Source organism: Strix uralensis, chromosome 3, assembly GCF_047716275.1.
Source record: "Strix uralensis isolate ZFMK-TIS-50842 chromosome 3, bStrUra1, whole genome shotgun sequence".
NCBI classification, from domain to species: Eukaryota; Metazoa; Chordata; class Aves; order Strigiformes; family Strigidae; genus Strix; species Strix uralensis.
In genome coordinates this window covers 10,752,912-10,765,347 of record NC_133974.1, presented here as the reverse complement: position 1 = coordinate 10,765,347, position 12,436 = coordinate 10,752,912, and the positions used below count along the sequence as shown (strand labels likewise).

General features: G+C 45.3%; 1 protein-coding gene and 1 non-coding gene across 2 annotated transcripts in view; both read right to left on the bottom strand.

Annotated features, from left to right (window-relative positions):
• HS1BP3 (HCLS1 binding protein 3) overlaps nucleotides 1-11,110 on the bottom strand; it is a 57,566-nt gene extending 46,456 nt beyond the window's left edge. The window contains 3 exon segments of the mRNA XM_074861491.1: nucleotides 3,604-3,769; nucleotides 8,770-8,852; nucleotides 8,854-11,110. Of these exon segments, the coding sequence (XP_074717592.1) occupies nucleotides 3,604-3,769; nucleotides 8,770-8,852; nucleotides 8,854-9,258 (654 nt within the window). The 5' untranslated portion in view covers nucleotides 9,259-11,110.
• On the bottom strand, nucleotides 9,024-9,105 carry TRNAS-AGA (transfer RNA serine (anticodon AGA)). The gene has a single exon. It is a non-coding gene; the product is annotated as a tRNA-Ser (tRNA).
• Nucleotides 11,111-12,436: the final 1,326 nt, after the last annotated feature.

Below are 12,436 nucleotides of genomic sequence, written 5' to 3'. Positions count from 1 at the left end.
CCAAATACAACCTCAAGGTTAAGCAGTTCTACAACCCATTTGCCCTATTTTACAAATGGCATTTTTTAAATTAAAAAATCCCTCCAGTTTTTAATAATTTAGATCTGAAAGTCATCACAGAAGTTAATTTCTTCTTCTGTTAATGCTTCACAAACGTTTCAATTAGAAACGCTCTGATACTGATTTTGCACAGTCCCATTAAGGCTGGGGAACAGGGAACTCTGGATTGTTTAGACCCAGAGTAAAGGCCAGTAACTCCACAGGTCAGATCTGAAATATCTTTTTGCTGTTCATCTGGTTTTGGTCATAGGACCTTAACACATCTTGATCCACTGTGGTCTAAATCGCAGCTCAGAGATCACGGCTAGCTTAGAGGATGCGTCTGTCCTACTCAGCATCTTTTTCCAGGGGATACAGAGAAGCTATTTGAGCACTAAACGCTGCTCAGTCACATGGCTGCCTGCAGTTGTTCACAGCCTAATGCAAAGAAAGCCAGTTTCGCTGCTGCCACCTAGGGCACGAGAGCATGGAGGGCAGTCAGTTCAACCGGAAGCAGGTGGAAGAACAGCGCTACACGAGGAAATCATTGCAGCTGTTACTTCATGGGGAGAAGGATATGAAGGAGGAAGAAAAAGAAAGACTCAAAAGAAAGTCTCAAAATACAGACCTGGCTCCTGAGGTAGCCAAAATTGGATTAATGTATCCAGAACCAATGAAAATCCTACCATGCCTACTCATCTTCTCTAACCTACTTGTCATCTCAGCACTGTGGCATTGGCTCCCTCCTCCAGCCTCTCAAATTTGGCAATTTCAACAACAGCAAAAAAAAAATGTTCCCTCTCTCACCCTGCTCCCATACTTGGGAAGGCAGAACAGGCACACAGCTGTTTCTTTTTCCTGCTTCAGATGTCTCATCTCACTCCACCTTGAGATAAAAATTTGATATGTTAGATCTGTGACCAACGTAACCTCATTCTTCTCTGCCGTTCCCCAGCCACCTGGTTCTCTTACACCTCACCTGCAAACTCTCTGGGGATGGGTGGCGGTTCTTGGGGAAGGGTCATGGTTCTGGTCTGTGCTGGTACAACAGGGTTGGGACTTGCCTCCAGGCTAAGACAACTGCATATGTGCAGGAGGTGTCTCAGCTCTCATGACACTCAGCTAGAGTCACTACATTTTGACAAGAAGTGACTGAAACTCATCTCACCTGAACACAGGCAGCTAGTGGTACCTTGGATGGTGTACTGTATCTTACCTCACCCTGTTCCAGGGCAGTGCTGATGCCTTTATGCCCTGCGACATATCTGCCAGCCCTGTGCAGACACCTAGGATAACTCAGGGTTTCTCAGATAGTACCAGTACATTACACAAAGTGGATTCCCCCACACTGTAGATGCTCAGCTATATTCTTCTCAATAGCACTGCACTGACTGGGATAGGAGCTTAGAAATCCGCAGCAAAGGCAGAGCAGACTGTTCTGCCTAAAGACAGGCATCTCATGCCATCGGAGATGTTTGGGGGCATCCAAGGGGCTTGTGCGGAGTCGGCAAATATCACACGGGATCTATGGGAGACCCACAACCTTCTGAAGGCTAGGTGCAAAATCCTAGGGCGCCTCCAGTGGTATAGACAGTGAGTTGTGTGCAACTCAATTGAGCCTTAAGCACTTTAGCTTAGAGTTGAAGCCTCCCCCACCCCAGCTGTCTAAAATGTAGAATGCTTTCCCTTTACAGTCAAAGAGAGGCATTTCCAGAGGGTGAGTCACCTCATTCCCTTCTCCCTATTGACCATAAAAGCAGGGACAGACTTAGATTAAAACACCAAATTTAGAGAGAGAAGCTTAGACAGGTGTAATCCCTCTGCTCCTTTCAGTAATATGTACCGAAAAGACTCATTGGAATGAATCGATGCAAAGCATCCATCCTTCAACCTCCCAACTCTCGGTTTTAAATTACTCTCACACACGAAACTATATAATACGTCAGACTTAGTCAGCTGAAAAAAAAGTATCTGATGAGAAAAGTGTTATTCCCATCAGACTACACCAGTTTTCTTCTTCATGAAGAATGAAAAGTCAGGTCTGACCAGAGAAGAAATTAGAAAGGTTCATTTCACTTGAGAAGAGTGGACACGGGAACAACCTCAGCAGGCAGGGGGGGCACAATAGGAAGTCTGTTTCTCTTCTTTATAGACAAGTTGATTTTATCTACTTTTTCTTAAGTGAAGTAAAATGTTAGATGACAACAGCCCAGTTTAAGGCCTCAGGTTTAGTCAGGTTCTTTCTTGCACAGAGCTGCATGGCAATATTATATAAGCAGGCACTGCTGCAGAAAAAGAGCGATTCCACATCCCCTTCTCTTATCTGCTCATGTCTGGCCCTTCCTCTGTTCTAAACCAAACTTTAATGGGGCTGTGCAACTTTTAGGTTCAAGAAACAGGTGTAAATTAGTACTAAATAACAAAATGCCTAATACCCATTTTTAGCTATTTACCCATTCCTCAGCTGACATTACAGAATAGCCACACGACACCGGCACACAGAAGGAAACACTGCAGGAGTGAGAACAAGCAGTCAGGGACATGGAGAGAGAAGAAACAGACTCTTATGCCAGCATTACTGCTTTTGCCATAAAGTTACATACAGCGTAAGGAGTGCAATAAATGTATAAGATCTCCTCACCACGCGTATCTTCACAACGTTGTGGCTTTATCTGAAAATCAGACTGTGTAAATATCCATTTATCAGCTATCTTCTATGGAGCGTGAGTTACACTAGGGCTAACGGTCTACCAGGTAACCACACACACACTGACATTACAGTTATCCCCAAAACATCTGAAAAGAGCAGATGTTCACAGCATGCAACAGGGTGCATCCCCTTAGAGTCCCTTTATAGTCAACGGACAGAGAAACGCACTTCTTGGGAGTGGTTCAGCAGCCAGCTAAGGCAGATCAAATGAAATGTACCCGAAATGGACCTTTTTCCATTGACTCAGTAGATGGTCCCAGGTGAGACAGCTTAAGTGGACATGCCCATGCTATAGATGACTTAAAACAGGTGAAATGAATCTCACCTGCTATGTTTTCAAACCTTTACAGGTATCATGCAAAATACAATCCAACTCAATAATGTTTTACATGGTCAGTTCCTTGTAAAACTCTCTTACTAAAGATTTTAAAAAACATGTCAAAGCTAGTAGCTCAAGGCTGACCTGCTGCAAGGTTAAATACCTCTTACTGCCCCACAAGATTCATTCCCCATTCAAGTAAACTATTATATATTTATTTCATGTGTATGTTCCAAGTCCTAGTGCTGATACACATATCAGAGAAACTAACTTTGCTGCGGGACTTATAAAAAGCTTAATTGGTTTCTATTTGTTGACCCATAATGCAAAAAGCCTTAAAGGCAACAACAGTCACTGTTGCTTTCAGTTCCTGGAATAAAAAGTTCAATTAATATATGTATAATACTCCTATTGCCGAAATGGTACAGACTGTGTTGTCCTACCAAGGCCCTTGACCCAGGGAGGCTGTGATGACCAAAATAATCAAAACTGATTAGGAAAGTGATCACTAACACAGCACTGATTAAACATTTACCATAAATTGAACTACATCTTCAGGCTTGTGCTTTGCTGATTTGAAGGCAGCCAGTCGGGTAACGACGACAATGTGATACTCTACATGGCCAGACATCATCTTCCCACGGATTTCCTGGTATTCTGGCACTGACAAATCCAGGCCCGTGTGCGTATTCTGAATTTGCCTAGGGAAGAAAATACATGCAGAGTTCAGGCACTGGCACAAAGACTTTTAACTGACCCTTTCCAAGGATCCAGTCCAAAGCTCAAGAAAGTCAGTGCAAAGACTTCCATCTCAACAGGACACCAGACAGACCCTACCCCGACACTGCTGGGGTAGGTAGCACAACCCCAACTTTGCAACAATACAAATTTGGACATGGCCTGCTTCCTATGCCCTGTCCCAAAGCACCTGCCACTGGCTACTGCAGACAAAATGCCAGGAACATAGCAATTCTGGGAAGAGAAGATGGGGAGAATCCTGTTCATTCAGAACAGGACTTCACTCACAGGAGGTGGAAGTGCTGTCCTACCCAGCAAGGCAGATGGGAAGATCCCATGATCTCTCATCACTGCTTGTTTTGAAGCAAAGGTCTGTTCACTACAATTCACACCAAGCCCTATCCACCTCTCCTTTGCCTTAGGACATCCCCAGGAATGACAGAGACAATAGCTGAAAGGGGCCACCAAAGGAAGAAGGAGCTTGCTGGACTACAGGGACAAGTTGAGGTTTGTTAAGAGCCAACCAGGGAACCAGATTAAAAGCCTGAAATAAAAAAGAGAAGTTGCTGGAGCAGACTGCTGGGCCAACCACACAGTTTCCATCTGTGGAAGTCCTTGAGGAAAATTAGACAAACACCTACCAGGACTGAGTAAGTTAAAGGAGTACATGATCTCTTGGATTGCCTTCTGGTTTTGAGTGACTGACAGTTGTGTTGCCAAATAGCAGAAAGGGTACAGTAGCTAAAGCATCTCAGCTTTCCCACAGAAAATCCCACTGGAAACAAAACTACCTGTCCTTTCATTATCAGTTAAAGAATCACAGCATTAACCTCTGAGAGCTGACAACAGTCAGAACCACCCATGGCTCCTCTTGGAGGAAAATGCAACAAGGGAGCTGCTGCTGCAGTTTACTCAACACATTTTCTTCTCCTGCTAGCTTCAGATCCACTGAACCGTGGTGTCACCTCCCCCCTGGATTTCCACCCAAGGAATTATTTATGACATTTTAGCAAGAGGAACACCAGGATCATATTATAGTGCTCACACATCAAGAGTAACACCAAGAAGCTGCTGTTGGGGCACAAGAGAACGGTATGTTTATGAAATAAGCTGTCTCAATAGACTGGAAACCAGCACTGATCAGCGATCCCTTCCCCACAGTTACCCCTGTGCCAAGCCACAGCACTGCTGTCACTAGAACCAAGTACTCTGCCAGAATCAGGAAGTCTATCATCCAGAGCACTGAATACTTCTAAACACATGTCCAAGTGCGTCTTTCCTATGTGTGAGTGAATGCTTTTCAATAAAATCAGAAGGGACTGTTTAAAAAATATTAATTTTCTTCTCATTAAACATTTTTTCTGCTTTTTTTTTTTAATCTTGGTCGCATGGAGAATGCCAAGTCCCATCTTCCTTGGACTTCCTGTGGATTGCAGAGGTGTTCTGAGGAATTCTTGCATCTTTCTTTAGGAAGTTTAGATTCATTAACACAGGTGCCCTTCACCTAAGGATAGATGAGGTGTACAAGCTTAAAATACACTTTAAAGAGGTTTAAACAATCTACTTTCAAACAAAAGTTTCAAAAGACTCCTCTAATCATGTCAAAACTTGACCAGTTCTTTTGAAACTTGAGCTTTCCCAAGAAGGCAACCTCTGAATCTCCAACGCAAAACTGAATAAAAAGATTTTTAAAGAGAGTATCTTGAGAGTTCTCTATAAATCAGACAGCAACAAACACAGGCACAGGCCAAATTTTGTACCCAAGCTCTCTGCAAGCCATATTTAAAACATTAGGGCTTTAACAACAGCTCTACCATCAGCAAGATTTTATACTAGGTACCTAAACGCCATTCTGTTTGCTCCGATTCCGTTCTCATTTTCTGCCAGTCAAGGACTTGACTTTACACCAATGAGACAAAATTTTGTTCTTACACGTTGATGGGCTCTAAACACAGAATCAATAGTGCTTAGGTATAAATACATAGGTGCCTGGCCTTCACACAGCACTCTGTTGAATCCATAACAGTCATTATCTGGAGTGTTGTCTCCTTCAGTGGCAGCCAAAAAGCTGACTCAAAGGACACCTGCCAGTAAAATCAGCTGGATCTGGATTTTTTTAGAATATACCTGCAGCAGAGGAAGTGCTCTCCAGATGTGCACCCCCTCAAAAGTTGTGACTGCAGCTGACAGGAAAAAGGGCTGTCGGATGGTACTCAGGAGTGACTGACTTCTGTTAACACAGCCACAGAGTATAAACGACAAATTAACCTGCTTTTCACCTCTGATGTAAATAAAAGGAAAAAAACACCAGAAAACCATCCTTCCTGAATGGCCTTATTTAGCTTAAAACACCAACGACATACAGATGTTCTGAGATGATACAACAACTTCACTGTAAGAGCTGCTGCACCAAAAAGTTCTAAAAATATCATGAAGTTAGTAAGCACCTTATCTATACCCAGGGTTTTTTTCTTTTAAAATTGTTAAAGTCTGGGCTAAAATGACTGTATTGGAAAGCGATTCGAGGGAGGGGGAATAGCTACATTTTTGTTTGCTTCTGGCCTTGTGACGACTTTCATTACCATCTCTTACAGGAAACCTACCCCTATTATCTCCATAGCAAAAGAATTGTGTGGGTTTTTTAAACATAAAAATGATTCTAAACGAACAGAAATCAGCAGGAGGCTGAGACAGCTACAGCGTAATATCCAAAGTGCACACTAGTTCTTGTGATGCCTTAGCTGCAAAATAAGAAGCCTCAGTGTTTTAATTTGATACTGTTATTGTCATTCAAATGGAAGCAGCACCTACAAATCCCAAGACAGAATATAGTTTCATTGCATTTTTCACATCAAACACAATCAGTTTTACAGTAGTAGCTTTAAAAAAGAAGGAAAAGGAGAAGGCTAGTTGTTTAAATTGGACACACAGGTTTATTGCTTCTACTCCTTATTTAAATCTGGCTTGTGTATCTCTCAGTTCTGCTTTTGTCTACAATACTGATGGTTCAGGGGAGACTTGGGCACACGGTTAATTCTCCTAACATGAATCACTTCACCTGAATACAATGAGACCATTCATACCAGTAACACTGTGCCTGCACAATCAGATCACGCAGCATTGGCACTGGACAGAAGAAGGGGAGACTACATAAGGGTCAGCCGAACAGAGCAGTTTCCACAGTTCATGGAACAGCCACAGTTTCTCATTCCTGTCTTTTGATTTGCTATAATGTAGAGGCTCTGTACTTTAATTAATCTTCTTTCTGTACTGAAAGGCCAAGGTGGGAAAGGGAGGAAAGTAGCCATTGTAAGCAAGAGAGCAAAGAAAGAGACATAAGTGCTGTGACCAGAGAAACTTTATTCCAGTGTCTGTGTGGCAAGGAGAGTGGACTCTGCACTTCAGACCTCAATAAAGTCAGCCCTGTCAGCAGCTCCAACTACCTCTGCCCGAATGGGACCAAACTGTGACAGCCCAGGCCATAGTAAAAGGAGAAAAAAGACTTGTACAACTAGTTTATTCATTAAGTGAAGGCAAAATATTTGACACAATTAGCCACCAAACGTTTTTGTTCCTCTGTATAGTCTAACTACAAGTATACAGATTATTATTTATTTATATTACCATAGCAGCTAGGAATCCTATTCCCAAAACCAGTATGTATAAAGAGTGAAAAAGGTCACAACTACACAGCTATCCTATCTCACAAGCTAGAAAATATATTCACTTGCTAAAGCCTTAATCCCACACACATATATATCCAATTTTATTACTGAAAGCATTCCAATATCCATGGGACAATTTGCAAGTGGTAAAGTCTATTGACTGTAAAATAAATCCAGGTGTTCAGATTTCCATTTCCAAGGCTAAACCTAATATAAAGTCAGTCCTACAAAACATGTATGCAAGTTAAGATATGTTTGAAGGTTCAAGGCCACTGCTCCAGAGGAAGTCAGGCTCTCATACAGCCAAATATTTAAGGATTAAAATAATGGCTTTGAAGTTAATGTGATTGAAATAGTTGCTACTTATGTCCTCGGAGGTAGGTGCAAGAGTCAGGACCTTGCTGAATCAACACTTGTTTCTCATGTCACATCTGATAGGGAACTGCTTTCATGTGGTCTCAAATATCTTGAGGGGGGTAAAAAATATGTATATCTATATATATATCTTTATAATTTCTCTATGAAGATTGCTACAGGCATTTTCTTCTTGAGGCATTTCTCTTGAGGGTTCATTCATCACACCTAGGAAAATACAGGTTTTAAAAATGTAATGCAACTGAAAACAGCACCTCTACACCCACCTAGGGCATGGTTTCAAGCAGGTGGGAAAACAGAATAAATTTATTTTGCCCATCGCTGGCCTGTCTTCAAGCCAGATTGGGTTCCCTGCGGCCTGGCAGAGCCAAAAGCACGGACAACACCACGCCTCAAAGACACCAGTGTACGCTTCAGGACAAATTTTAATTCCTTCTGACCCCACTTCGAACTACTGACAAGGAAAAGATGTTTCCGGAGGGTGGGAGCACACGTTGTGTCCCCAGCAGTGTCAATGGGGAAGGGAAACGACCCTAAGTTACCGCAGGAGGAAAGGACCGAACGGCTGGTGTTACACAGGACAGGCCAGACAACAGTGAACTCTCCCGGCTCTGAAATGCCAAAAACCTCCAGGAACCGCATAAATCCGGTGCCCCGGGGGGCAAATCCACGCACCAGCACCCGCCGCCCACCTCGGCCTCGCCTCAGCCTCCCCTCAGCGCCCGCCTCGGGGTCCCCGTGAGGCGCCGCTCGCCCCGTCCCCTGCCCCGGGCGGCGCCCGCCAGCAGCGCAGCGCGGCGGGCTGCGCGGGCCCTGCCCCGCCGAGGGAAGGCCGCGGCGGGCGGCTCCGCCCGTAACGGCTGGCGAAGTTGAGGCGGGCGGCGGGGTCGCTGCTCTCGGCCTCCTTCTCCCCGCCCCGGTACCTGGTGGTGACCAGCACGGCGGGCGCCGGGCTGTGCTGCATGGCGCGGGGAAGCGGCGTCGCTCCGGATCGGCGCCGGCCCGGGAAGGAGAGGCCGCGTCCGGCTGTCACGGGGTCCCGCCTCCCTTCCCTCGGGCGGGCGGCGGCCGCCCTGCCGGATGTTGGCCAGAGGTCGGCTTTGGTGCAAAACGATCGCGGGGGAAGAGCGGGTGGAGGAGAACGGCTGGGCCGGGGGAGAAAAAGGACGCTTCAGGCCGTAGTCGGCAGGATTCGAACCTGCGCGGGGAGACCCCAATGGATTTCTAGTCCATCGCCTTAACCACTCGGCCACGACTACACCGACGGGCGGCTGTTTGGGCGCGAGCCCTCCACTAACCGCCCCCCGCGCTCGTCCCGTTCCCGTTCCGTTCTCTGCGGGACCGGAACGTTTCCCCCAAGGGTCGGTGGCACCCGTGTGCTCTCCTGCGAAGTAGGAACAGCTCGCACGCATCGATCTGCCTGAAAACAGCCAGCAGGATTGTGCTCGAGGGGGTGAGCTTCAATAAAAGGCAGCCCGGTGCCTCCGCCGCGGCCAAGGGCCCAGCGGGGCGCGGGGTGCCCTGGCCACGGGGGTGCTCGGAGGTGCTGCTGGCTCCAGCCTGGATTTTGGAAAGAAAGCAGCAAGCAGCCGCTGCCCCTCGCCGGCACCCATAGCTGGCCTGGGGAGCCCCGCTTCGTTTTCACGCGTCTGTGTGCACCTGGGTGGTTTTTTTTGCTTAGTGCTTCTCTACACAGGTGTGCAGAGCTTCTGCAGGGAAGCACCGAGAAAAAAAAAAAGAAAGAACACCTTTGCACCGGGCACAGCTTTCTGCTGTCTGCTATTCACGTCTCAATAATCACAGCAGAAACCTAAGGAGATGCTGGGGAACATTAGAAAAGCAGTAGAAACCAGACTCTGCAGCTGCATCAGTGTAGCTGCCCGCTGAACATGCTCTGCACCCCAAGTGGGCACGCAGCAGGGTCCAGGAGTGCCCCCAGAAAGGAGTGGCCCCTAAAAGGGTACCTCGTGAGTGGATTAGGGCTTTTCATCCCGAAAAGAAACAGCTGGAGGAGTTGGGGATGTGATGGAAGTCTGTAAAAATCAAGAGAGATCCAAAGGTGGCAGATGCAGATTGATCTTTTGCTGCTTCCTGGTGAAACGAGAAGGCTGGAGCATGAAACTCATGAGTCAAAACAAAAAATAAAAAAAGGGAGACTTCATAAGTGGCCTGGCACAGGAGTCGCAGTTGCCAGAAGTGCTGCAAGCCACTGGAAAATGCTTTTGAGATGTGAATCGTTCTCATGTGGCCTCTGAAGGGTTAAAAAGCTCTGGGCTGGGGTTCCTGAAAGCATATCCTAAATAGCTGTATGTCTAAATGAATTACTTCTCTAATGGCATTTTTATCCCCAGTTGGCTTCCTGGATAATCCAACTTATGCAGATAGTAACAAGGAGTAAGCAGCTGGCAGTTTGCCGCCTGAGACAGCAAAAATAGAGCAGGATCTGGGCTATGAGCCCCTGCTGAGGCAGTGCTTGTCTCACTCGCTGAGCTGTGTCCATCCAAACATCACCGAGTGCCTGTGAAGATGCTTCAAAACTGAGGCTTTTCTCCCCAAACAAAAGTGTCTGCTCAGCCCCAGTATGCTGCTGGGTTCTGTCTTTGACCTGGAGAGGTTCTGTGCACATGTTGATATGCTCATGAAGAAATCCAAGCGCTGCCTGTGTATCAGATTTCTTAGCAAGTCTTGTTATATGTGGCATTTTTATAACTTCACAGCCCATATCATCAAAAGCATCATGTAGTTGGAAAATAGAACAAGTGTTTCAGTGTTGCTAACCTCTGAAGTTGTGGAAAGAATCAGCTGACTTACCCATGAGGTTAGGGTAGGGTCTTTCATCAGGTGGTGGCTGCAAAGAGTGAATCTCGGCATAAAAGGTGCACAAAAATCAAACCTGACTGAAGAAAACTGTGATTGCTAATAGAGCTGTCTGCTGGAGCTGAGCAACAATCTTGCCTTTTTCAGAAGTGACCCCTCAGAATATTTGGAGCTTGATTCCCATGTTGCTTTGGATGCCACATAAAAAATTTCTTCCATTGGACTAATTTTTTTTCTTTTTTTCTAGCAGAAAAGAGCACATCAATGAGGGTTGGCCAGACCTTGCACGCAGGTCATCAGTCACAGAGGCACAGGGACTCGTTAGTGTTGCTGATTGTCAACTGGAAGCCTGCAGGGGAAGGCCTATGGGAGAATGGGCAGTGAATCTGAGAACCAATACCAGAAACAGTCATCACTATTAAAGTTATGATTTCCTACTGATATATGGGTTACCCTCAGCGGCTCCTCTCACCTTCATGGTCTCACTTGCCTCAGTTCAGTTGTGTATGAGCAAAAGAAAGATGAAGAAACTCTCTGAAGTTTCAGGGCTCTTTTCTTTGGGACTGCTGGCTTTTTTCCTGCCTCTTAACTCTCCAGTGCTGACTGGTTTGGTAGATTGCCTGATTTATTTTTATCAATTTTTTTTTCTTTTTTTCCTTTCTTCCTGAACCCTCAACAAACTGACTCAACATCTTCATGCAGTCAGTATTCAGTAGCCTAAATTATGCATAGCTGCAGCATCTCTGTAACAAAACTATTAATGAATTTTTGTATAATAACTGCCCATATACAATTCCATATTTTTTTACAGCAGTTATGTGTGGTACTGTGTTAGAGTCTCGGTGGTTTCTGACTAGATGAGGCAAGGTCAAAGATGACTGCTCCAAGTGAAGAAGATACTCAAAGAAAAGGAGGCCAGTCTGATTTCAAAGGCCTCTAGAAAGTGAAGGAGAAGAATGAACAGGAGTAAACAAGTAATTAAGCTCAGTAGGTGGTTGAAGGATCTTAATTTGTGTTCAAGATGCCTGAGCATTGGGCAGTGTCCATGTAAGAGGAGCTCTTGCTGACAGATGGTATCGTCCTTAAAACCTAAAATAGTAGCCCCCAGAACACGGGGGTAATGGAGAAGACAGGTTTTAAGCAAAGAATTTAAGGAGGGATACATAAAACATCTATAACTGGTGTAGCTGTTTCATGAGTCAAGTGGCTGTTTCAGTTTTCACCATCATCAAAAATCTTTTAGCTGTTATTATTTCACTGAAATAAAAGGAAAATGTGGTAAGTTATTCTTAGGACTCAAAACTCAAACACGTAATGTGGGTAAAATCCAACTGCAATACAGTATCCTTATAAATCTCATTTTGGGACACCTTTTGAAGATTTGGGTTCAGTAATACACTTCTGCTGGTTTGGGAGCACTCACTGTGTCATCACCTGATGGCCTGCACCCTGAGCTGACTTCCATGGCATAAACCCCTTCTTGTCACTCTGAAGTAGTTTAAGTTTCCACTGTATCTAGTGGGTTATCACTTTGTGCTATGAAACAAGCACTATCTTGCCTCAGAGCAACAGTGTCTGGCACTGGCAGAGCTCTCTCAGAGCAGAGGGTGTCTGGAGTGGCTGGTGAGTTGACATAATTTTTCCCCTCCTTTTCACTAAATACCTCTTAGGGACCAAAAAAGGTTTCTTACTGTCCTTCCACAGTACCTATCTGCTGCTCTTCCACCTGCTGACCGCACATGCAGGAGCAGGTCCTGCAGGTGTTTTCTTCAA